General features: G+C 45.0%; 1 protein-coding gene across 1 annotated transcript in view; it reads left to right on the top strand.

Annotated features, from left to right (window-relative positions):
- rgs3a (regulator of G protein signaling 3a) overlaps positions 1–27,875 on the top strand; it is a 354,944-nt gene that overhangs the window by 40,282 nt on the left and 286,787 nt on the right. Inside the window, 4 exon segments of the mRNA XM_042059506.1 lie at positions 12,627–12,708; positions 13,176–13,281; positions 17,031–17,193; positions 17,195–17,467. Of these exon segments, the coding sequence (XP_041915440.1) occupies positions 12,627–12,708; positions 13,176–13,281; positions 17,031–17,193; positions 17,195–17,467 (624 nt within the window).

Raw genomic sequence — 27,875 nt, 5'->3', positions numbered from 1 at the left:
CATACCACATCACCTCCTGCCATGTAATGAGCTGCATTGAACACATGAAGATCTATTGAGAACACCAAATCCATATTTCCTGTTATTTTGGTGAAAGTAATGTAAACATAGTGTAATGCCTTACAATTCAAAGACAGTAATATTGTAATGTAACAAATTACTTTGAGATGACAGTAACAAGTAATAAATAATGCATTACGCTTTTGAAGTAACTTGCCCAACACTGGTGGGGAATGCACGAACAAAACCGGGAAACGGACAAATATTATCAAGGCTTTGAGTGTTTCCATCTGTGCACAGGGTGTCTGTAGATCGGTGTGTATAGCATTCATTCCTGCAGGCCTGTGGCCATACATGCGCCCTTAAAATAGCATCTGAATTTGCGCCACTGACTTTAGACCAGGAGGTTCCTGGTCTGTGGCGGAATTGTTTTCTGAAACTGCAAAATATCAACAGGGACCGTTTGCGCCAGAACACGCCCCCTCTTTTCGCTGAAACGCCCCCGTGGGCGCACATGTACCTGTGGAGGGAAAATTCCAATATGCGCTGACTGCAAAATAGGAAAGACAAAAGCGCGAGTATACAAAGTCAATTGCGCTGAAGTGGAAGATAGAGCCCTATGTGTGTGCGTGTGTGTGTGTGCGTGTTGTGGTGATGAGAGTATATGTAACGTGTTTGTGGACTAGTATTGGGCCATACCGATTTTGTTATGCTAAATGTGTATTTTAATTGTGGTCTGTGTTTTTATTAAGTATGCCATTGCTGTGAGTGTGTGTGTGTTTTTGTGTGTGTGTGTGTGTGTGTGTGCGCGCTTGGCACTTCCAAATCTAGATAAGTGTTTTAACGACTTGTTGAAGGAAAAACAAGGTGCATACTCTTTTCCCACTCTCCTATACTTTGCACCTTTTTATTTGGGAGCGAGATGAATAGCTTCTGTGTGTGTGTGTGTTTCACACACAGGTAGCGTCTCTCTCTCTCCCCCCTCTCTCTCTCTCTCTCGGCGTGGGCCTCAGGAAGCCATGATGGCTTATCGCAGGCGGTCGCATGGACTGGCCGAGGCGACGGGAGGATGACGGGTCGAGCCAGTGTGTTGTGTGTGTGTGTGTGTGTTGTGTGTGTGTGCGTGTGTGTGTGTGTGTGTGTGTGTTGTGTGTGTGTGTGTGTGTGTTGTGTGTGTGTGCGTGTGTGTGTGTGAGAGGCAGGGGAGGGGTTGGGTTAGGGGAGTTTCCTGCCATTCTTCTCTCCTCTCGCTGGGTTCCCATGATCAGCCAAGTCCAGTGAGCCGGGAGCTGACCGACTGAACGAACGAACGAACCCAACCAGCAGTCTGGCGCCGGCCTCTTGACACACTCTCACACACACACACACACACACACACACACAAGGGTGCTTGCACATAGGCGTGCTAACCGTCATTCGCAGATAGACAGCGACACAGACACGGCCGCAGACACACTCTCAGAGGAGAGAGGGAGAGAGAAGGGGAAAGAGAGAGAGAGAAGCTGGAGCGGACCAGTCATGCACACCATCCACGGCCTCTGCAGATTCTGCATCGGGTGCAGACTTCCACAGGTGTGTGATACCCGTCTGAAGAAAGGGGAGAGAGAGAGGAGAGATGGGAGAGTGGTGGAGCGGTGGGGAAGGGAGAAGAAGAAGCAGAGGATGAATGGAGAATGAGTGATGGAGAGAGAAATACAGGAATGAAAAGAGAGAGAGATGTAGAGAGAAAGGAAAGGAAGATGAGAGGAACAAGAGAGGTGGAGGAAGAAATGCGGTGAAGTGCAGTGCGTGGGAAAGAGGAGGATAGAGAAAGAGAAGAATAGAGAAAGAGAAGGTTTAGTGTTAGGTATATGTTAGGTGTTTGTTAGGTATTTGTTAGGTATATGTTAGGTATTTGTTAGGTATATGTTAGGTGTTTGTTAGGTATATGTTTGCTTCTGTTGTGTTCCGAACTCTGTAAGTGCTGTGGTGGGAGGCAGTGTGTTGTTTTGGTTGTTGTTGTTGTTGGCGTGTTGTTTTGGTTGTTGGTTGTTGTTTATTGGTTGAGAGTGTGTGTCTATTGTTGTTTTGGTTGTTGGTTGTTGTTTATTTGTTGAGAGTGTCTATTGTAGCGTATGTTAGATAAACAAGAGGAACAGGGAGAGCGGAGGAGAAGAGCTGAATGTGTTTATGACGTTTTTATTTTTCATTTGAGTCTGATTAGTGGACTTCACCAGTAGTAATTTTCTCATGCAGGGATGGACTGTCTGTTTGCCTTTCTGATATTGAATCCCCCCAGCAGCATTTGTGAAGTAAGATAGAGGAATTGGGATATAGAAAGGCATGCAGAGAAAGTAAGAAAGATATATATAGAGAGAGAAAGAGAAAGAAAGGAGAGAGAGAGAACATTTTAAATATGAAATCAGAGAAAGTGGAGATAAGAAGGATTCCTTATGAAGTCTGAAGGTAGTACAGTATTCTGAGGGAAGTCAAACTAAGGATAAAGAGGGTGTGTGTGTGTGTGTGTGTGTGTGAAATAATGTATTGCTCCAAAGTTACATAATTTATTCTATATAAGATAAGCATGACATCTGATCGAGAGAAGAACTGGAGAATTGTAATGCATCACAACAGCCTCTGGCACGGACACACGTGTACGCGGTTGCCATGGTAGCAGAGACATGTGCTCCTCATAGCATCAGTATAAGTATAGAGTCCAGGGTCTCACATTAATCATGTGTAAAAGTGTGTGTTTGAGTGTGTGTGTGTGTGTGTGTGTGTGTATGTGTGTGTGTGAGTGTGAGTGTGTGTGTGTGTATGTGGGTGTGGGTGTGACAGAGGAGGACGGGCTCCATCTTACCTGTGGGGATTAGAGTAGTTTGCTATGACTATTTTAAGGGGGAATGGCCCACTCTGCCTGAGAACATTAACATGGTCCACTTTCCATCCTCCCCAGGGAGCGTTTAACTCTATTTTTAACTCTTTTTTAACGCTAATTTAATGCTAATTTAACTCTATTTTAACTCTTTTTTAATGCTAATTTAATGCTATTTTAACTCTATTTTAACTCTTTTTTAACGCTAATTTAATGCTAATTTAACTCTAATCTTCACCTTGACTCTCTTCCCTTCCTCTCGGCCGTAACATACAGGACCCTGGAGCTCTGGGAGAGTCTCAGCTCAGCCATTTTACGCTGCTGTTTTGGCCACATGGAATAGCGGAGGAGGAGGTGTGTGTGTGGGGGGGTGGGGGGTTAGGTTGTGTCCAGTCAGACATTATGTCACTGCCAGCACACTGACCTAAATGCCTTGTGAATTCCATGCCAGGGTGACTCTGGCATCTGCATGCCCATGTGTGCCCATGTGTGCCCATGTGTGCCTGACAAGCGTGCCACGGACAGAGCTTAGCTTCTCTTCTCTTCTTCTTTCCTCTCTTCTTTTCTTCTCTCCTCTCTTCTCTCCTCTTCTCCTCTCCTCTCTCATCTCCTCTGTTCTCCCCTCTTCTCCTCTCTTCTCTCCTCTCTTCTCTTCTCCTCTCTTCTCTCCTCTCCTCTGTTCTCCCATTTTCTCCTCTCCTCTTTTCTCCTCTCCTCTCCTCTCTTCTCTCCTCTCCTCTGTTCTCCCATCTTCTCCTCTCTTTTCTCCTCTCTTCTCTCCTCTCCTCTGTTCTCCCATCTTCTCCTCTCTTTTCTCCTCTCCTCTCTTCTCTCCCCTCTTCTCTCCTCTCCTCTCCTCTCCTCTCTTCTCTCCTTTCTCCTGTCTTACATACGTTATATTTGCAGGCTATACATTACATATACATTACATATACTATATACATTACGTAGCTATTGCAGACATACATCATCTCAGATAACGTGCAGGAACTGGATTATCTGAGTTATTGTCAGCTCTATTGCATACCAAGGGTGTGTGTGATGGATTGGGAACCAGGAATATGTGTGTATATATCTGCATTTCTGATTCACATGGGTGAAGAGGTTTATAGCGTGTGGTGCAGACAGGTTCTTCTATCCCAGCTGATGTGTCCTTGTTCTCAGTGGAGTTGGGACCTAAAATAGGCAGGCAGTGCCTAGATGGACAGCAGCTCTCATCTGTGTTTGTCACCCATAAAGAAGATATTTTTGGCAGGCGGGTGGCAATGAAGGCTCTCTCCCTTTGCCAAGCATCTTTAAATGGGAGAGCTGCACGGAGAAATCTTGTTGTGTCAGTAACTGCAGGGCTGTTACTGCAGGCTCTGCCAAGGACTGTGTGTAAGGATGTGTGGGTCTCAGTGTGGTGTGTGTAGATTAGATTAGATTAGATTAGATTCAACTTTATTGTCATTTAGCAGAGTACAGGTACAGAGCCAATGAAATGCAGTTGACATCCAACCAGAAGTGCAAAGAAGCATTAAGTACCAAGTGCAGGTAGAGTATGGCTGTGTAGACCATAGAGATTAATAATGTACAGCATATAGTTGGATAAATACAGGTTTTCCACATGACATGTCCACAGAGATAAATATGTTGAGAGTACAGTATATATATATATATATATATATATATATATATATATATATATATATATATATATATATATATATATATACAGAGTATATGTGTTGTGTGTATATGAGTATAAATAGACATTCTATGTGTGTGTATATATATATATATATATATATATATATATATATATATATATATATATATATTATTGGCACCTCTGCCAATAAAAAAAAAGTTGTCTAAAAAAAAAATCTGTTGGTGATATATTGTAATCTCACAATGAAAGAAATTAGGAAAAATCCAACCTTGAAGGGAAGCAAATTTATTTTGAGAAAAAGGAAAATCTCATAAAGAAATAAATATTTTTAACGAAAACATGTTACTCACAATTATTGGCACCCCTGAAAAATCATATATACAAAACCTAACAGAAGCATTATCCTATTTATTTAAGTTAATCAGAGTGTCTGTGAACTTTCAGAAGTAGTTCATGACTTTCTAGGCGATATATTTATATATATATATATATATATACATATATATGTATATATATATATATATATTTTTATATATATTTAAATATAATGTATAGTATGGGGGTGTTAGCAGTGCAAGATCGTATGTGAACCAGCGTAGGAGTAAATGTAAACAATACAATACAGTCAATGTAAACAGGTAAACAGTGCAGTAGTAAAGTAAACGGGTAAACTAAACTAGTAACACCTAAAGTGCAAATGCTAGACAGGAGGTGAGGTTTTGTTCAGCAGTGTTACAGCCTCTGGAAAGAAGCTGTACCTGAGCCTGCTGGTGCAGGAGCGCAGGCTCCTGTATCGCCTGCCAGATGGGAGTAGACTGAAAAGACCATGGTGTTTATGATATGTGTCGTGGATGGAGGGGAGTTGGGAGCCAATAGTCCTTTAGGCAGATTTCACTACTCTTTGTAGTGCCTTGCGATCAGCAGCGTTGCAGTTGCCGTACCATACAGAGATGCAGTTAGTGAGTATGCTCTCAATGGTGCAACGGTAGAAGTCTGTTAGAATCCTAGTGTGTGTATTAGTGTTATGGTATGTGTGTGTGTGTGTGTGTTGCCCTCTGCTATCGTCCTTGTTTTACTCTGTCCTTACTCCTGTCCATCTGTTCTCTGTAGGTGCCATATCTGTTTTAAAAATGCAACACGTGTAGATATGAGCACAAATCATCCTTCTCTGTAGGTGCCATATCTGTTTTAATAATATGTGTAGATATGAGCACAAATCATCCTTCTCTGTAGGTGCCATATCTGTTTTAATAATACGTGTAGATATGAGCACAAATCATCCTTCTCTGTGTTCTTCATCTCTCTCCTCATTGTTCCTTTCACCCCAGGAGTTTGGAGTTTCCTTGTTGAGCTGGTGGCCTGGTTGAGTCTTGGGGTGTTAGGGGTGGACAGCTGGTGTTTGGTCTCTGAGTTTCCTGTTGGCTTTGTGGGAGCTTATAGCTGCTCATGCTGGCTTCCTGTAGTCAATCTGGGGGTCTGGTGGCTGGACACTGGAGCTTCCTGTAGTCAATCTGGGGGTCTGGTGGCTGGACGCTGGAGCTTCCTGTGGTCTTTTCAGGGGTCCAGTCGCTGGATGCTGGAGTTTCCTGTGGTCCTTTAGGGCTCTGACGGCTGGTGCTTGGTGGGGTCGTTGGGGCTTCCTGTAGGGTCTCGGGCACAACACTCCCACGCTCAGAAGGCCAAGGGGTCGGCCCTCATTTAGTAGCTTCGTACTACTGTGTGCCAAGCATGCCCATTCCTCTCTCCCTCGGTCTTCCTCTGTCCTCTATTTAACTGTCTCTCTCTCTTTCTCTTGTTCTCTCGTCCTCTGTTTCCCTCTACTAATACACACACACAGACACACACTCACACACCATACACTCCCTCTATCTCCCTCTGCCCTCTATTTAACTGCCTCTCTCTCCCTGTCTTTCCTTCTCTCTCTGTCTCCCTCTCTTTCCTCTCTTTCTCACTGTGTCTGTCTATCACATTCTCCAACACGTTTTCTCTCAAATTGTATTTAATTGGCATGACCGTGTAACGGTATAAGCATACTGTACAATACAACATAAAATATCAGTGCATTTGGAAAGTTTATAGACCTATTGCTATGTTTCAGGATCATCTTAAAATTCATTAAATTAAATGTATTACATCATAATATTCATTAAAGGAATCTTGGAGTGTTTTGTAAAGTTATTAAAAATGACATACTGAAATATGCAGTTTACATAAGTCTCCAGACTCTTAATTTAGTATTTTGGATTAAAGCACATTTGGCAGCAGCGACAGACAACACCAATGCACATTCCCCTTATTATTTACCCTCCTTGCATCCCTTCATCTCCTCCTCCTCTCCCATCACTGTGCATCCCTTCATCTCCTCCTCCTCTCCCATCACTGTGCATCCCTTCATCTCCTCCTCCTCTCCCATCACTGTGCATCCCTTTATCTCTCTTCCTCCACCTCTCCCATCACTGTGCATCCCTTCATCTCCTCCTCCTCTCCCATCACTGTGCATCCCTTCATCTCCTCCTCCTCTCCCATCACTGTGCATCCCTTCATCTCCTCCTCCTCTCCCATCACTGTGCATCCCTTCATCTCCTCCTCCTCTCCCATCACTGTGCATCCCTTTATCTCTCTTCCTCCATCTCTCCCATCACTGTGCATCCCTTTATCTCTCTTCCTCCACCTCTCCCATCACTGTGCATCCCTTCATCTCCTCCTCCTCTCCCATCACTGTGCATCCCTTTATCTCCTCCTCCTCTCCCATCACTGTGCATCCCTTCATCTCCTCCTCCTCTCCCATCACTGTGCATCCCTTCATCTCCTCCTCCTCTCCCATCACTGTGCATCCCTTTATCTCTCTTCCTCCACCTCTCCCATCACTGTGCATCCCTTCATCTCCTCCTCCTCTCCCATCACTGTGCATCCCTTCATCTCCTCCTCCTCTCCCATCACTGTGCATCCCTTTATCTCTCTTCCTCCATCTCTCCCATCACTGTGCATCCCTTCATCTCCTCCTCCTCTCCCATCACTGTGCATCCCTTCATCTCCTCCTCCACCTCTCCCATCACTGTGCATCCCTTTATCTCCTCCACCTCTCCCATCACTGTGCATCCCTTTATCTCCTCCTCCTCTCCCATCACTGTGCATCCCTTTATCTCTTCCTCCACCTCTCCCATCACTGTGCATCCCTTTATCTCTTCCTCCTCCTCTCCCATCACTGTGCATCCCTTTATCTCTTCCTCCACCTCTCCCATCACTGTGCATCCCTTTATCTCTTCCTCCTCCTCTCCCATCACTGTGCATCCCTTTATCTCTTCCTCCACCTCTCCCATCACTGTGCATCCCTTTATCTCCTCCTCCTCTCCCATCACTGTGCATCCCTTTATCTCTCTTCCTCCACCTCTCCCATCACTGTGCATCCCTTTATCTCCTCCTCCTCTCCCATCACTGTGCATCCCTTTATCTCTCTTCCTCCTCCTCTCCCATCACTGTGCATCCCTTTATCTCCTCCTCCTCTCCCATCACTGTGCATCCCTTTATCTCTTCCTCCACCTCTCCCATCACTGTGCATCCCTTTATCTCTCTTCCTCCATCTCTCCCATCACTGTGCATCCCTTTATCTCTCTTCCTCTACCTCTCCCATCACTGTGCATCCCTTTATCTCTCTTCCTCCTCCTCTCCCATCACTGTGCATTCCTTTATCTCTTCCTCCTCCTCTCCCATCACTGTGCATCCCTTTATCTCTCTTCCTCCACCTCTCCCATCACTGTGCATCCCTTTATCTCCTCCTCCTCTCCCATCACTGTGCATTCCTTTATCTCCTCCTCCTCTCCCATCACTGTGCATCCCTTTATCTCTTCCTCCTCCTCTCCCATCACTGTGCATCCCTTTATCTCCTCCTCCTCTCCCATCACTGTGCATCCCTTTATCTCTTCCTCCACCTCTCCCATCACTGTGCATCCCTTCATCTCCTCCTCCTCTCCCATCACTCTGCATCCCTTTATCTCTCTTCCTCCATCTCTCCTATCACTGTGCATCCCTTCGTTTCTGTCATGTTTGCTCACATCTTGTGTTCACTTCAGTATCGTGAGAGGAATACACTACTATATACTACACTATACTATACTTATACTTTCATTATTGTACCCAGAGCGTGTTAAAAAATAACACCACGCTCAGAGGCCTTATGATTACAGAGCAAGCTCTTCTGTTCCCTGATTCTTTTCTATCACTCTCTCTCATACCCTCCATCTTTCTTCATCCATCACTCTCTCCTCTTCTCTTTCTTCTTTCTTTATGTAATCTGTCATTCTCTCTGAAATGCTCCCATTCTGTCTCTCATGCTGTTTTGTTTGTGCCACATCTATCCCTCTCTCCCCCCTCTCTCCATCTCTCTCCATCTCCATCTTGTTCATCCCTCTCTCCCTCTCTCCTCCCATATGATGTCCTCACTTTCTATCCCTCCTTTTCTCCCTCATCTACTCTTTCTTTTTTATCTTTCTCTCTCCCCCCTCCCTTTCTACCACTCTCGATATATGTCCACCTGTCCATCCCTGTCTCTCTCTGTCCTCTCTACGCTCTCTCTCTCCCTCCCTCCCTCTCTCTGTCTCTCCATCTGTCTCTCTCTCTCTCCTCTGCGCTTGTCTTTGTTCTTTGTGTCGGTGCTGAGCGGCTGCTCAGTGTGTGTGTGTGGCAGGGGTGTGGTGTGTATATGTGTGTGTGTGTGTGTGTGGCAGGGGTGTGGTGTGTATATGTGTGTGTGTGTGTGTGTGTGTGGCAGGGGTGTGGTGTGTATATGTGTGTGTGTGTGTGTGGCAGGGGTGTGGTGTGTATATGTGTGTGTGTGTGTGTGTGGCAGGGGTGTGGTGTGTATATGTGTGTGTGGCAGGGGGTGTGGTATCTATATGTGTGTGTGTGTGTGTGGCAGGGGTGTGGTGTCTATATGTGTGTGTGTGTGTGGCAGGGGTGTGGTGTGTATATGTGTGTCTTAGCAGAGGTGTTGAGTGTGTGTGTGTGTGTATGGCAGGGGTGTGGTGTGTATATGTGTGTCTTAGCAGCAAACAGATGCAGATGTCTCTCTCTCTCTCTGTGTGTGTGTATGTGTGTGTGTGCGTGTGTGTGTGTGTCTGTGAGTGTGTGTGTGTGTGTGGAAAAAGTAGGGACATCTAAGCCAATTACCTTTTTATACAGGAATCCTGCAATAATCACGGGGAGAAGAGATACCCGTTAGCTAAATAATGACATGACGTTTATTTACATCTTTATTAACAGTCGTGAAGCTACTTGTGCACCTCTCCATTGAAACTGACACTGATCAGTGCTACCTACTCACCTACACACACACACAAATGCACACACACATGCACACACACACACACACACACATACAGTACACACACACACACATACAGTACACACACACATACTGTACACACATACACACACACTCTCACACACACACACACACATGTACACCAACACACACACACACACACACACACACACACACACACAAGTACACACACACACATGTACACACACACACATACACATGCACCTATCTATTGAACTGTTCTGACACTGACCAGTGTTACCTGCTCTCCACGTAAGCGTTTGGATGTGAAGAGCGTTTTATGGCATTATGAGTGCTGAGTGTTTTGCGTGCCCCACACGTGGGTGTGTGTGTGTGTGTGTGCATGTGTGTATACCCTTGCCGATGATGTGGTGTCGGTGCACGTTGAGGACATTGTTTCCTAATGGGCTTTAGCAGGCCATGGTCATGCCAGAGCCACATACCAGAGAGCACTCTGGGAAATGAGTTTAATTGGAACTTCCTGCATTCCTCACAACAGCGGCATCAGCACCAGCAGACCAGTGCAGCCATGGAACACTGACCGGTGCAGGCTGTTAGTTTTGGCACCCGCCACCACATTACTGTAAGCCTGGTGACGTGTGCATAGATGCATGTATATGTGTGTGCGTGTGTGGGTGCGTATGTGTGTGTGTGTATCTTGCAAGAGTGTTTTATACTTTGTGTGTATGGGTCATTACGTGTCATGAAACACCAAATGTGTGTTTCTAGTGTGTGTGTGTATCTTGCAACTCAGACCAAGCTTGATTTATTTAGCCTTCAGACAACTAATGACACATAAACACACGGCACTCTGACACCTGCCTTCCAGGGCTGTGTGTGTGTGTTGACCCTGGTGGCACTGTGACATCATCTGTGGGTCAACAACAACACATTACATTTATATAGCGCATTTCTCGATACTCAAAGCGCATCACATGGATGGGGGGACCTCACTAGTAACCACCACCAGTGGTGGAATGTAACGAAGTACAAATACTTTGTTACTGTACTTAAGTAAATTTTCCACGTATTTGTACTTTACTTAAGTAAAATTTATAGTGCATACTTTTGACTTTTACTTCGTTACATTTTACAGCAATTATCTGTACTTTTACTCAGCTACATTTCTACAACACCATCGTTCCTTTTTACGATACATTTTATGATCAGTTTTTTTTCTCTCTGACAAACACGTTTGTTTTACCAGGGGGCGGGGTTGCTACCAAAGATTCTGGAGCGCTACGTGCATTCTTAGAAACATAAGCTTCTAGTCTAGACCAGGCAAAGTGTGAGCTTGTAGCCATCTGCATTCGGTAGGCTATATTCACCAGACCCATGGCTACACTGTACATGCAACTGTGTTCTGTGCCTTTCTCTGTCTGTTATCAGCAGCGTTAGGGCCTCCTCTCCGATGAGATTGCTATCCGCGGATCAGCGAAGTTACAGGCCATGCCCATGCTTCTGTCACACGTCTGATCATTTGCGGCACAAATGAATGGTAGACTATTAATGAACCGGTGGTTTCATTTTCCAGATTAGTAAATATTCCTTAATTGTGTGTGATCAAATAAAGAGGCATAGCCTGCAATTGGGGGGTAGTAATGTGAGCGCTCATTCAATGTCTATGCGTCTGCGCAAGTGAAACTGAACCTAGTCATAAAGATACCTTTCTCAGCAACTTTTCTGTTCAATCAGCATAATTGGCATTACGATCCACCCAACGTTTCCCTTGTCTACCCCGTTAAACTTCAGGCTCTCGTGTTTTGCTGAATGATATTACTCAGCAGATCAACCAGAATTACAGTCTCTAGAATTGTAGGTCAGAATGTAAACTGGGCCACAGATGGTAAGCACAATTGGATTAGCTTAAAACTATCTAGTCGAGTATAACCTAAAACTAGCTTAATTAAAATGCCACAGCCCATACTGATTTTTCGTTTTAGAATATAGATATTAAGAGAATAAATCATTATGCAAATACTTTTACTTTTAATACTTAAAGTACATTTAAAAGCAGGTACTTTTTACTTTTACTTAAGTAGGGTTGTCATTGTGGTACTTTTACTTTTACTAAAGTAAATATTTCTCTGTGTATTTGTACTTTTACTTAAGTACTGGGTTTCAGTACTTCCTCCACCACTGACCACCACCAATGTGTAGCACCCACCTGGGTGATGCACGGCAGCCATTATGCGCCAGAACGCTCACCACACACCAGCTTGAGGTGGAGAGTGAGGGAGTGAATGAGCCAATTACAGTGGAGGATGATTAAGGGGCCAGATTGAATGAGCCAGGTTGGGAATTTAGCCAGGACACCGGGGAACCCCCTACTCTTTGCGATAAGTGCCATGGGATCTTTAATGACCACAGTGAGTCAGGACCTCGGTTTAACGTCTCATCCGAAGGACGGCATCTCCTACAGTGCAGTGTCCCCGTCACGGCACTGGGGCATTGGGATCGATCTTTTTTTTTTTGGCCAGAGGGAAGAGTGCCACCTACTGGCCACCCACCAACACCACTTCCAGCAGCAACCTAGTTTTCCCCTTGTTTTTCTTCAGTCATTCAGCTAAGACAAGGTATCCATTGGTCTGGCTGCTGGCCCAGATTTATCACATGCTCACAGGTGTGTGTGTGTGTGTCGGTCACTACAGGTCCCCGAGTTATCACATGCTTACAGGTGTGTGTGTGTGTGGGGGGGGGGGGGGGTCACTACAGGTCCCAGAGTTATCACATGCTCACAGGTGTGTGTGTGTGTGTGTGTCTTTGCTCTTCTGATCCAGGTGACCATCCTTCGAGGAAAAGACGGCTACGGCTTTACCATCTGCTCAGACTCCCCAGTGAGGGTCCAGGCTGTCGACCCAGGCAAGACCACAACTGTGTGGTTGTGTGTGTGTGTGTGTGTGTCTGTGAGAGAGAGAGAGTGTATGTGCAAGTGTGTAACAGTGGGTCCAGACCCTGGCAAAAATGGAACTGTGGGTCTTTGGGTCTGTCTGTCATCATGTGTGTTTGTGTGTGTGTGTCGGTGTGTGTGTGTGTGTGTGTGTGTGTTTGTGATCGCGTGTTTCTCTCCCAGAAGAATCGCCTGGTCTGCAGTCGTATGTATGTTGTATGGGATGTATGTCATATCTGATTGTGTGTGTGTAAGTGTGTTGTGCCACTGACTAATGTGACTCTCTCTCTCTCTCTCTTTCTCTCTCTCTTTCTCTCCTTCTATGTCTTTTTTTCTCTCTCTCTCCCTCTTTCTCTCTCTCTTTTTCTTTCTCTCTCTCTCTCTCTCTCTCACACACACACACACACACACACACACACACACACACACACACACACAGATGGCCCTGCTGATCTGGCTGGTCTACAGCAGTTGGACACACTGCTGCAGCTGAATGGTCAACCAGTGGAGCAGTGGAAGTGTGTGGACCTCGCCCACGCTATACGGTAGAATACACACACACACTCACGCGTGCACACACACACACACGCAAGCGCACACACGCACGCACGCACACACACCCACCAACCCACACACATACACACACACACACATACTCTCTCACACACACACACACACATACACACCCACCCACACACACACACACACACATACATACACATACACTCACACACACACACACACACACACACACACACACACACCACACACACACACATACATACACATACACTCACACACACACACATACACACACACACGTTGGGTAAAGCCACAGGGAGATGTTGAGTTGATGCATCAAAACCATCATGAACTCTGGAGCAAGTGACATCAGATCAAGTAAACGGAGATCAGAGTTGTATTAAATAATAAAAGAGTCAAGTAACACTGGAGTTTAAGTAAAGAGTTATTGAATTAAGTAAGAGTGCAGTAAGAGTGCTTGAATTTCCCCTGGGGATCAATAAAGTATCTATCTATCTATTGAAGTTAAAGTGAAGACTAAAGTAATATTGGAGTTAAAGTGAAGAGTTTTTGGAGTTAAAGTAAAGAGTTTTTGGAGTTAAAGTGAAGAGTTTTTGGAGTTAAAGTGAAGATTAAAGTAATATTGGAGTTAGTTAGTTAGTTATTGGTGGAATGCCTGTGTCCAGCTAGTATCGACCATTTGAGGAGTGTGCTCAGTGGTCTGGCCTGGTTGAACATCCCCATTTGAGGAGTGTGCTCAGTGGTCTGGCCTGGTTGAACATCCCCATTTGAGGAGTGTGCTCAGTGGTCTGGCCTGGTTGAACATCCCCATGCAGTGACTGTTCCTCGTCCCACCTATGATGGAGAGCAGGAAAGTATTCGTGATCGTCAGTCACGCAGACAGAATTGTGTGCACTCCCATGAGCACAGGAGGAAAGAAGTGATGGAGGGCCATAGCTCGGTCCCCCCCATTAGGGAATTAGTTGGGAAGGACATGCAGTTAAAGATTCCAGCCTGTATTTGGGGCCTGACAGGCTGAGTGGCCAGAGGACGCTCAGTCCCAAGGGCCAGGTCCATCCATGGCAGGTTAGACAGCAGGGACTTCCCCTGACCACCTGCCACCTATCCAGGAACCACATATGGCTGATACAGATCCATCTTCCTCTGTGCACTGGCTCTCCTATTGAGAAGAGAGGCCAGATGTAGCTGTTTTTTTGCTTAACTTTGGTTCCTCCCAGCTTCAGAGCTCTGGGTCTGCTAGTGACATTGTGTATAGTGAAGCCTGTGCTGAGTCTGCTAGTTACATTGTGTATAGTGAAGCCTGTGCTGAGTCTGCTAGTTACATTGTGTATAGTGAAGCCTGTGCTGAGTCTGCTAGTTACATTGTGTATAGTGAAGCCTGCGCTGAGTCTGCTAGTGACATTGTGTATAGTGAAGCCCGTGCTGAGACTGCTAGTGACATTGTGTATAGTGAAGCCTGCGCTGAGTCTGCTAGTGACATTGTGTATAGTGAAGCCTGTGCTGAGACTGCTAGTTACATTGTGTATAGTGAAGCCCGTGCTGAGTCTGCTAGTGACATTGTGTATAGTGAAGCCCGTGCTGAGACTGCTAGTGACATTGTGTATAGTGAAGCCTGCGCTGAGACTGCTAGTTACATTGTGTATAGTGAAGCCTGCGCTGAGACTGCTAGTTACATTGTGTATAGTGAAGCCCGTGCTGAGACTGCTAGTGACATTGTGTATAGTGAAGCCTGTGCTGAGACTGCTTTGGCTGTTTTGTTAGCAGCTATCAGTGGTAGCAGCTAAGACTGGTAGCGCTAGTGATCCAGACACCAAGAACTTGTTGGATGCTGCTGTCTACCCATTCCTAACTCACCCGTGATGTTGGTATGGCCATGTCCTCATATTGACAAGGAGGCTTGTCCGTCTGGCGGCTGCTGCTGGCTTGCCCAGCTCATTGGCCACTACATTGACACTGCCCCACCCATTGGAGCTACAGGCTCCAATTTTGGCCTCCATCTTTTTTTAGGGTCCCTATAACAGTAAGATCCAGTGACATATCCAATGCTTGGTGCTACACTTTCTTCACTCCCTTTGGGATGTGGGAAGGGCAGCTGCTCCAGTATCCTGTAAGTCTATGCCTTGGTGTCCCATGACACTGTAGAAGGTTTGTCTGTTGAGAAAGACCCTATGGGCTCGCAGTTCCTTAAAAAGCTGACTACCTGCATCCAGGCAGATGTTCGAGAGCTCAATCCTGCAACCTCCCCTGGGTGGTGAGGTCTTTGACCACAACCCCAGTTGGACCCCGGGGGCAACTTTGTGTTGCATAAAACTGCATTTGATTGGCCACGTGCTCTGATGGCGAGTGAGCTATGTGCACTCTGGAGGAGTGCAGGAGTGCTACATGCTTGAGCTGGAAACCATTATTCTTCCCTTGGGGGATGAACCCTCAGTCAGTTAACCATGTCATGGAACTGGAGCCATTTTGCCCTGAGCCAGCTCGCCAAGCTGAAGGGGCTCTTAATGCTCTATGCCCAGTCAGGGCATTGGGAGCTTGTGTTGATCACACATGGCTACTGTGACAGGCGCATACGCACAGCTTTCGGTGCTATGGGGGTAAGTAGCTGGTTCACCCAGTGTCTACACACCGTTTGACCCACCAATTGGAGACAATTTTTTCAGGCCTTCTCTGGGCAGTGTTTCCCAATCTCTTAAAGCCTGGCGGCTCATTCCACACAGAGTACGGCCGTCTCATGGGCACCACTGAAAGGGGTTGCTGTTGGTGGCATGTGCTGCGGCATCCTGCCAGACTTTATAGAGTCAATGTGACATCCGCCACTATCGGCTCCACTGTTATGTTGATTGCCGACCTGACTGGTGAGTAGTCTTCTGTCCTCGTGACACTGTTGGGACTAGTCATCCAAGGTGGTGACGGTCTGAGGGAGGTCGAAATAGATCGTAAGTTATGTCCATAACTATGGATCTATGAGACCGACCATTGACCGTCTGCATCTCTTGTTGCTCGGAACAAGCTGAGGCGTTCCAGGCAAGAGGAAGAGGCATGTCCCTGAATGCATTATATTGCTGTGGGACAGCCTCCAGGTAAATCACATGACATTGTTGATATAATGGTCTCGAGGAAAGGAAGAAAGATGGCATCATTCAAGGTGTAGACCCTTAGGGTTAGGGTCTATAACCCAAGGTGTAGACCGTGGTGCTGGCCATCGGTCAGTCTCATAGATCCATGGTTATGGACATAACTTACCATATATGATGTATAATTGACGTATAAGTGATGTATGATGAATCCTGATGTCTTTCTTCTTCTTCTAATCCTCTGTCTCGCTCTCTGTCTCTCTCACACTATCTGTTTCTCTGTCTCGCTCTCTGTCTCTCTCACACTATCTGTTTCTCTGTCTCGCTCTCTGTCTCTCTCTCTATCTGTTTCTCTGTCTGTCTGTCTTTTCTTGTTTTCCTCTCTCTCTTCCTCTCCCTCTCTCTCTCCATGTATTCCCCCTCTTGCCATCAATCTTATTCTCTCTCCCTCCCTCTCTCTCTCCCTCTCTCTTTCTTCTTCCCTCTCTCTCCCTCTCTCATCCCTCTCTTCCTCCCTCCATCTCTCCTCTCTCTCTCTCCCTCCCTCATCCCTCTCTCTCCCTTTCTCCTCCCTCCATCTCTCCTTCGCTCATCCCTCTCTTCCTCTCTCCCTCTCCCTCTATCTCTCCCTCTCTTCTCTCTCTCTCCTCTCTCTCATCTCCCTCTGCTGTCTGCAGTAACAGCCATAATGAGATAACAGTGGTCGTGTGGCGGACGGGTCCTTCTGTGAAGTCCAGCTACGAGGGCCTCATCCACCGTCCATCCTACAAGCCCTCGCCGTCCGCCTACGAGCCCCCGTCCCCCCCCAGCAAGAAACGTGACAAGACCCCTCCGGCGGTGCCCCCCTCTCCCTGCCCACCACCGCACTCGTCGCCTGCTCATCAATGGCTCCGAGGGAGGAGGAGGTGGAGGAGGAGGTGGGGGAGGAGGTGGAGGAGGAGGTGGGGGCGTGGGCTGGGGAGGCGAGAGACGTGGTGAGGAGCTGGACGCCAAGGGCCGAGCGACGGGCGCGACGCCACAAGGGCAACACACGCACACGCTGCGCGGGACCCGGGTCAAAGCGTCCAATGGGGACAACTACATCATCCTGTCGCCCATCAACCCCGGGAGCCAGGTACTGGCTGAGACCCCCCCCCCAGTGGTGCCGCCCTCCCCGTGCTTCACAATGCCTCATTCCTACTGGGGTGCCCCCCCCAACTTAAGCCTCATTCACATTTACGCTGACCAGACCATGTAATGTTAACGTAGTTGAGAGAACACAAGCAACGGGTGACAAGCAAAATGACGTACATGTGGATGAGGCTTGCCCCCCCCCCCCCCCCCCCCCCCCCCCCCCCCGCCCCCCCAGTTGGGAGGTGTGTGTTAATGTTCAGTCTCTGTTGGTCTGGTGTGGGTCTGGTGTTGGTCTGGTGGGTCTTTTCATGAAAGAGTTGAATGACTGGATGAGTGGATTTGAATGAGTGGAGTTGAATGAGTGGAGTTGGATGAGTGAATGACTGGATGAGTGAATTTGAATAACTGGAGTTGAATGAGAGGATTAGTGGAGTTGAATGAGTGGAATTGAATGAGTGGAGTTGAATGAGTGGATGATTTGACAGAAAAATCTCAACAAATGTGCCAAACTGATGAGCAGTGCTTCAGAGGGCCTAGATGTAACACATGTCATATCCTTTGCCACATGTCATATCCTGTGTCACATGTCATATCCTGTGTTAGGTCACAAATGCTCAGGCAGCACCATGGCCAATAGGGCACCATTATCACTATTATTATTGATCTATTGTGTGATGCAATAAATACAAAGGAACTTGAATGTGTACCTTCTAAATGCTGAAATGACTGCAGTCCATGACAGTATTATAAAATGTCAGCCTTTACACTTTTATTTTTATACAACGTCTGAGAATTTATAGCCTGCATTCCGATGCATGTGCAGTATCTGGCTGTAGAACTGTGACTTACTGTATATGGAACAAGTATTCTAATAAAGAGCATATTATGGTTCAATTTGCTGTCAAATTGTCTGATTGAGAAGTCTCATTATCAAATAAATAGTAATAACAAACATTGAGGATATATAATATTCTGGCTTTTGGGCAGAATCTCGTTTTTGTCTCCCTTTGTCCTCTATGGGCTATAGGCTACTTCCTCTCTCTCACGGGGCAGCCGTGGCCTACTGGTTAGGGCTTCGGACTTGTAACCAGGGGGTTGCCGGTTCGAACCCCGACCAGCAGGAACGGCTGAAGTGCCCTTGAGCAAGGCACCTAACCCCTCACTGCTCCCCGAGCGCCGCTGTAGCAGGCAGCTCACTGCGTCCAGATTAGTATGTGCTTCACCTCACTGTGTGTTCAACACAGGATCAAAAATGTATACTTATACTTATACTCTATAGTATACTTAATTTAATATGTAGCATATTCTGTAGTATACTTAATTTGATAAGTAGCATACTTGTTCGCATATACAACTCATACCTTGGGGCTGCTCCCTATCCACTGTTCAAATAAGAATAGCAAGAGCACCCAATAGTATGATAAGTCACTTTAGACTATTCAAATAAGAATAGCAAGAGCACCCGAGAGTATGATAAGTCACTTTAGTATGATGAATCACTTTAGACTGTAGACCTGGAAACATTGATGCATTTATTTATGGCATTGAGCATTTCACTATTTATGTCATTGAGCATTCCACTATACTCTATCAGAAAGCATCCTACAGGGGGCGCTGTAGCTTCCACTGCATACCTCTCCTCTTCTAGCCCCAGGTTTCTGTATTCTTTAAAACCCCTCAGCAGATACCCAAAGCCCTGTAAGGGCACCACACTGGGAAGGACACCAGTCTGAGTAATATTTACAGCAGTTCCACTACAGGAAAGAATACTGTCTTCTTGGTTTGTCCTGGTAATAGCCTACAAAAGAACACTGTCCTCTTGGTTTGTCCTGGTAATAGCTTTTTTATTGCAACTCCACAGCTGTTTGCTGCAGTTCACAGAATCCATTATAGAACCCTTAGTTTGGACTGTGTGATTCCAGAATGCATCCTTCCCATAGCATGAGGGGACATAGCACTTGACCCCAGATCTGCCTGTCAGTGTGAGGAGTGGGTGGTGCCTGCTGGCGGTGTGGTGGTCCACTGACCCAGAAACAGTGGCACAGAGTCCAGCGGCAGCACCAGTCGTGCTATGGGCAGCACCAGTCGTGCTATGGGCTCAGGGCTGATGAGCTCTCACTGTCCACCCGACTGGACTGAGTACAAACGCTCTGTGACAACAGCCCATTTAACATGTTGTTTACGGGTCCTTAGTAAAACCTTTTTGATATTTTTCACTGTCAGGATGTCAGATGTGACTTCAGCTAAAAAGTGAAAACTTTATCCAGATAGGGGTTGAGAGGAGCTTTATCCAGATAGGGTTTGAGAGCCATTAGTTTGTGCCCTTTAGCTGTATTGTGTAATGATTGCCGTAGCGGTTTTGCACACATGCCTAATTATGGGATGGCGTCATGCAGTCGCTGGAGCTTCACAAACCCCAAGGTCAGGGGTCAGGCTTGTGTCTACATACCTGCCATACAGGCCTCGATAGCATACACACTCACACACACACAATGCACACACACACACACACACACACTCATACACACTCACACAACACACACACTCACACAGCACAAGTGTGTGTGTGTGATATAGAAGTGTGGCTGAGTTGCCGGCTGAGTCTCTGTCATGGCAGATTTGTGTTTGGGGAGCGGAGGCCTTAATTAGGCCCAGAGAGCAGAGGACCCTAACACACACACACACATACACTCCAGCAATGTCTAGTACTCACTGATGAACAGAACCGGAGGGAGCAGGATAACACCCTAACACACACACACACACACACATCCTAACATTCTCCCATGATTTGCATGTCTTTGGCAAGATTCGTCTCTCAGAATAAAACCATTATAAAGAGCCAATGGTACAGCTATAGATTTATACTGTAGATATAGACATATAGATATATTCAGATATAGGAGGTATATATAGATATAGACATATAGATATATTCAGATATAGGATGTGTATATATATATATATATATATATATATATATATATATATATATGTATATAGGAGGTATATATATAGATATAGATATATCCAGATATAGGAGGTATATACAGTGGGCAGTGCTTCGAATTGGCCAGTTTCACTCGCGGTCAGCGCGTGGGATCACGCGGTATCACGCAACTTTAATTTGTATTTTTCCAGTGAGACGCTGCAACAACCCAAACAACCGGTAGATGGCTCAAGTGAGCAGGGTGTCTCGTAAAAAGAAATGGAGCCTGGAAAACCCTACACAGACTTCACTACAGACTTTAGCAGACTGGTTTAGAAATAATGTAATAGCCAGAAATATGCCTGCCCTAATAAAGAAATATTTGGTCAACTGCGAGTGAATCCCGTTTGCAGCCGTAGAGACGCAGGACAAATTAAACATTCTGGTTTTCTCCGAGTGCAACGATGATAGACAGACATCATTTGGACAAAATATAGAGTATTAACCTCTGTTGCTCAGCCAAATGCCTTCCTGTTACGTCCTGTTATCACGGAGTTAGGCCTACAGGCGATAAACGATTTTTGATGGTCACAAGTTTACTTCATTAGGGACTGTTCGTTATTTATTTAAGGGGCTACCGGAGGAGTTTGGGGAGCATTAGTCCAAAAAGACGTGACCCTCCCTCGCCAGCAATACATTTTTCTATGACCCTCCAAAGTGATTATGAAAAAATCACTGTCAACTTTTTCCGGGTTTATCGCCTACTGTATTTTAACGTTTTCACATATTTGGCCATAAGCCGTTTATCATAGGCTATCACGAAACCAAACTACAAAGGCGAACACTTTAACAGGGGGAATTAATTGGGCATGAATCATGCTGAACGCTATTTCGCTACCTTAGAATAATAAGGTTCTATCTGCGTTTTGAGTAGGTACAACCGGGACGATTGAAACGGGGACGAATGAAACATTCCGGTTTTCTCCGAGTGCAACGATGATAGACAGTCATCATTTGGACAAAACATGGAGCATATTAACCTCCGTTGCTCAGCCAAATGCCTTCCTGTTACGTCCTGGTATCACGGAGTTACGAGCGATAAACGATTTTTGATGGTCACAAGTTTACTTCATTAGCGGTTTATTTTTTTGGATTATTAAAGAGTGTTTTTCATTTAAAGGTTTGACTTCGTGCTTATTCAGTAGAGCATTTAGTGCTCTCCCCAATCCCAGACGTTCACATTGCATGTTTGTTTGTAATGGATGCAACCGCGAGATAGGCTATGCGTTTGACAATAAGTTGTTAACAGAACCAAGACATATAGCCCAGCAGCAATCTAGGGACTGATCGTTATTTATTGAAGGGGCCACCGGAGGAATTTTGAGTGCTTCAGTTGGAAGTTGCATGACCCTCTCTTGCCTGCTAGAAATTGTTCAATGACCCTCCGACAGAATTGTTAAAAAAGACATGACCCTCCCCTGCCAATTGTCTTCCGCCCGCGCCACAACCACACACTTTGTGATAACATTCTTAAATCAATCTTTCCCGTGAGCTTGCATGCTACCAGTCCTTCCTTTTCAAATGTGTTGCGCCTGTTTGCACAATTTCACAAATAATCATATGTGATTAATAGTATGACAAATAATCCCTGTGCACGGGGACCGAAACAATGCATGCCAACTTTTTCCGTGTTTATCACGTATTTTAACTTGCCGTTTTAATGTTTTCCCGTAGAATATCCTATATTTTAATACTCTCATAACAGCCCTGCCATCGGGCCTGTCTCTGTGTTGCCCTGTTGCTACCCCTTGCCCTTCCAACGAAACAGATGTCTTCAAATCATCATTTTCCTTGCTTGAAGGCGAACTTAGAGTGATGTTAACCTATTTAAGTTTAACGGCGCGATTGCCGTGAGAGCACGATTCATTGGCGCTTGCATGTTCGGCCTTATGTCTACGTGCGCACCTGAGGCTACTCAGCTGCAAGAGAAATAATTTCCCCTCTTTGTATGTTCACTGCAAGTTGGCCTACCATAACTTACCAACTCTGCACTGTCTCGTCTGACTATTTATATTTTTCTGTGAAATAAGCAAATGTATTTGTTCAACTTTATGAAGCAGAATTACGCATAGGGTACTTGGAACATAATACATTTGACAAAGGACAGATGAATGTTGCTAGTGACAAAATATTAACTTTCAGTGTTTTACGATGTACGGAGCCCTAGAGGTGTCATCGCAAAATGTTTTGCATGTTGAGAGAATGTGCACTCGTTTTACTAAATCGTACGCTCGTTTTACTATATTGTGCTCTCGTTTTACTATAGTGTGAGCTCATTATATTAAATTGAGCTCTCATTTTAAGCATAGTAAAACGAGGGCACCATTTATTAAACGAGTGCACTATTTACTAAAACAAGGGCACGATTTATTAAAACGAGAGCACAATTTGTGAACATGGTTATAGAACATTGTGTGCACGATCTACTTAAACGTGGCCACAATTTGTAAAACGTGCACTCAATATTGTCTTGACACATGTAAACATGAGCACGTTATAGTATATTCGAGATCTCGATCTACTAAAACGCACCCACGAATAATTAAAGCGTGGGCTCGAAGAAATTAAATTGTGTGCACAAAAACGTAGTGTGGTGTCAAGGGGTATCCCCGGGAATTACGTCGGGAGGTGTGTCGCTTGTAGTGACGTAGAGGGAATCTCATTGATTGCAGTGCACCTGGATATAGCCCCGTTAGGTAGGCTGTAGGTGGGAGAGCAGATGATTGTGTGTGTTTGCACAGGCCCCTTGCCATCATCATCCAGCTGAATTTTTGCCGAAGTTTTGAGTGTTTGTTGAGGTCCAAGTGTATGCAGAGCTGTGGTGTTTATCGCGAACGGTGTGAGCTGGGCTACATGGCCTGAGAAGCTGAGCATCGTGAACGCCACTGCATCTCCCGTTTCATAGTCCGTATCAAAGCTTACCTCGTTGTGTGCATCATATTGGTGTGCGGGTGGGTTATATGGTGAGGCCCATCGGGCGCTAGTGGCCGGGAACGTTATTGTATTGAGTATTAGGCTACCACTAATACGCAGTAGCCTATTTGTACCAACAGTAGGTCTACGTGTTGTAATTGTTTAGGAGCTTGTCGCTGTGATGTGCTTCGATTGCCTTCTAGACCTCACAGTTAACGTAGGCTTTAGTCAACAATCCAGGAGGTAGTGGAAACCGGTCATTACAACAGAGCCCGAGTAGCCTATGTAGCCTAGTAGAATTTCCCCATTATGGGTCTCCATAGCTGACACCACAGGTGCCCCTGCTACAAAGAGTAGAAGTCCGCTATAAACCATCCTGACCACCTAAAGGCTTTAATTAGCTGCCTATACGGTTATCATCACATTACCAATATGAACTGTTGCAGACAGCTGTAGGCCAAGCAGCTAGTCCATGCCAAGGTAACACGAAGTTGCCACCACAGCACAGCGAGCGGTGAGAAAATGTCGGGAATTACTAAATGTGAGCACGAAATACATATTTCGAGAGCTCAATTTAGGCCTACAACGGGGTCACGTTGTATTAATTCGAGGGCTCAATTAAAGGAAAACGTGCTCACGTTTTATTAATTCGAGGGCTCAATTAAAGGAAAACGTGCTCACAAATTATCACGACCAGAAAAAATATAACTTAAAGTGAGCTCTCCCGGGCTCCGTAACGATGTCTTTGTCATGGGGAAGTGTTTTTCCCCATGCATTTATTCTAGGTTACTGTCAGTGACTGCCGTGAGAGAAGCGGGTTCTGTGTTTCGTTCATGTCAGTGACTGACGCGAGAGAAGCGGGGTCTGTGTTGTGTTGTGTTGCATTGCGTTCATTTATTTTCATTGGGCATACCGTGCCGTGCCGTCCACAGCTCTTTAGTTCTGACAAAGCCAAAATTACTCCTTAGCGCGTTTGTATGGTTATATTGCTTGACGGGGGGTCCCAAGCAGCTTTCAGCCATAAGGCTACTTTGAGAACATTTCAATTCACCCGACACTAATATTCAAAATGTTGAAAACTATTTCGGCATAGCCTATAAAGCAGTTTAATTAAATGGAATGTTAGTTGTAAACAAACGAGCTACTTGGTGAGGCTTGGCCTCACAGATGCGCTCCTGCCTTAGATGGCAGGAAAAATCTTCACGATAGGCCTATTAACTAACCACCCGATTCACGTTGGCTGGGGGGAAGGGGGGCCATCAGACAATTGTGCCCAGTTAATCCGGCCCTTCCCCCAAAAAATCACACCTTCCCACCTCTGACAGCTTAAAAGAAGTCAAGAGGACTCCTTACTCACAGACCTATTCACAAACCTGCGGTTTTGAAATCCTATGCAGCTACAGGAGCTTCCAATCGCGAGGAAGCAATTTTGCATTGTAGGCATAACTAACATGCAATAACGCCGCCAACAACAACCAAAACTAGGTTAATCATTGTCAACATGTAAATTAAATGTAACATTATTGTGAATCAAATTAAAATGTTCTCTTTTGCAAACGTAGGCATAGTAACAGAATAATTTAATAATGTTACAAGATACTACATCAATCCGTATGTTTCATTGGGCTACTAGGCTATTTGTTTTGCCTTGATTCATTTAGGCTAGGCCTTTTTATTCAGGGGCCATATTCACAAAGAATTTTAAGGCTAAAAGTAGCTCCTAACTGGCGAATTTAGGAGCAACTCCTAAAAATAATGGCCGTGTCACTCCTAACTTTAGGACTCCTAATTTTTTCACAAAAAGTAATTCACGAAGCATTTTAGACCTGAGTCTGGGACAGCTTAAGTCGAGAGGACTCCTAACTCACTAAGACCTATTCATAAACAGCTTTTTTGTGGCATTTTACGTTGCGATGTTTTGAAATAGCCTATGCGCAACAGGAGCTTCCAATTGCGAGGGAACAATTTTGCATTCATAAAAGGGATGCAATAACGCCACCAACAACAACACAAACTACTCATTGTTAACATGGAAATGAAATGTAACGTTTCATTGTGAATCAAATTAAAATGTTCTCCTCTTTGCAAACGTAGCCTAGGGATATGGTGACAGATTAATTTAAAAATGTTGCAAAGGTAGGCTACTGCATCAATCCATAGGCCTATGTTTCATTAGGCTACTAAGCTATTTGTTTTGCCTTACTCTTTATTCATTTAGGCTAGGCCTTTTTATTCAGTTATTAATCATCTTCCGTCCTTCACACTACTTGTGTAGCGCACGCATTCTGCGACCTGTCACCTGTCAGTCATCATCGGAAGAGAGGTGTTTGGAATTCCCGCGTTACAATCGTCAGCCAATCAAGGTGGTCACTTCAGTCAAGCTCGTGCATGAGTAATGACGTCATCCATAGCCACGAAGACTCACTCCTAGTTTAGGAGTTGTCTGAAAGGCTTTGTGAATAACTTTTAAGAGAAAACTCCAATCTAAAATCTTTAAGTGCGATTTAGTAGTAGCCTACTCCTAGTAGTACGATAAAAGCCTTTGTGAATAGCCTACGGCCCCAGTTATTCATCATCTTCCGTCCTTGTGTAGCGCACGCATTCTGAGACCTGTCACTCATCATCGTAAGGGAGGTGTTTGGAATCATGCCCGCGTTACAATCATCAGCCAATCAGCCAATCAAGGTGGTCACGCTTGCCCATTTACCCAAATTAATGGTCGAATATTACTGATGATCATTGTTATTTAAGAACATGCAGTGTGCGTAGGGTACCAAAAACATCTTGCTCGTAAAAAAGCATCATAACGCACATTCTGGCGGGTCTGTTATTTACTGTAGGCTGCGCAAACCACATGCCTTTATTTTGGGCAAGCCTGCATTCATTCATTCATTTAACCTTTATTTATTCTCGGAGGGTCATTGAGGGAAGCCCTCATTTTCAATGAAGCCGAAATTACAGAAGCGAAGCAAAGCGCTCCACAAACAAGACAACATTCGAGGCCTTCTGTTGAAGAATTTTATATAAAGCCTGCGCTGACAGTAATCCTCCTGCCCCTGATAGGCCTACCACAGCTGTGGATAGTGTGGAATGTTCAAGTAATAACACAATCCAATGTGTGTCTCAATTGTCCCCCGCTGACCACCTCACACATTTCTCTAGATTTTGCAACGAACTTACATGACACAATGCCATAAAATATGCCAGTTTTAGGACACAGAATAATGTTTGTAATGATACCAGGTAGGCCAGGTATTGTCGAAGGTGCATGGTGAAGTGAAATTCTTACTTTGGAAAACAAACATTTGCCGATATCATCGCCGATCATCAGAATATTGCAATAGATTCTGTGTTCTGGACTGCAGGTAACTTGTTAAGCCAGTGGTTATCAAACTTTTATTTCATTCCCCACTTTGATCAAGGGGCATGACTGATGATAGTGGAGATAACGTGTTATCCCGAGGCTTTTGCAAGTCAGCATCTTCGACGGTAGTCTATTAAAAATTAAAAAAAGTTTTCGATGTCCCAAACGGAGAGCCATACTTTATTGTTTTTAACGATCTCTATGCTACTCACAAAAATGTAGGCATGGGGACATGATGAAGTAGGTTATCCAACTGTCGTGTGTTAAATTATTGTGATTACGAGCCAGTGGTTTTCAAACATTATGTGTGACTCGGACATCTAACTAAATGCAACAGGCTCATATCGTCCTCGCATTCGCAAAATGAGGACCAGTGTTTTGTCAAATTGCAAATAGCTATTCGTTTTAACTTTTTTAATTTTTTTTTTATGATAGTAGCCTATACAAAAAGCACTTTATACTATCTTAATATTGGAATATGGGGAGGGAAGTGGTGCGTCTGCAGTCAGGCAAATATGAATGTAATTCTGCGGCATAAAGCAGATGTAATTGTTTATCGTACAGAAAAATAAAAATGACATGTCAAGCAGTCAATTGACTACATTGCAGTCAAGAAGTAGGGCAAATTAATTTACGAAACCAAAACGTGGGTCATAGTTGTCTAAGCCTCTACTGCGTAGCCTGTTAAAAACGTCGCCAGATAGTATTAAATCGGCAACAACATTGTTTTCTGCAGAAGCCTACCCAAGGCTACAGATTAATTCTGAACAGTTATTTCTCTACTGGCTCAATTATCACACCACTGTTTTGATTTGCGTAGTTGCGTTAACCCCAACACTGACAATAATGTAGACAGCAAATTTCGATTTCGATTTTCGTGTAGTCAAGCCTTAAGCCATACCCAAGTAGCCTAAATCGAGGTAATGTTTAATTATGCATGATTTATTTTGTTATTGAATTCGTAGGCTGGGATTACTCTCGGCAACAATTATGTAAGGGACGGCAGGCAGAGCGATGTACAGTGGCAGAGCGACGCACAGTGGCTGAAAGTGGTACTAAAGCTTCTCGCAGCTTCACGCCGCGTAATGCGCGAATGAAGTGGTCATTTGAAAGCGATCCCCACTGTATATAGATATATTCAGA

The sequence above is a fragment of the Alosa sapidissima genome, chromosome 13 (assembly GCF_018492685.1).
Source record: "Alosa sapidissima isolate fAloSap1 chromosome 13, fAloSap1.pri, whole genome shotgun sequence".
Classification (NCBI taxonomy): domain Eukaryota; kingdom Metazoa; phylum Chordata; class Actinopteri; order Clupeiformes; family Clupeidae; genus Alosa; species Alosa sapidissima.
Note: the sequence above shows the minus strand (reverse complement) of the source record. Positions and strands in the feature narration are given on the sequence as shown.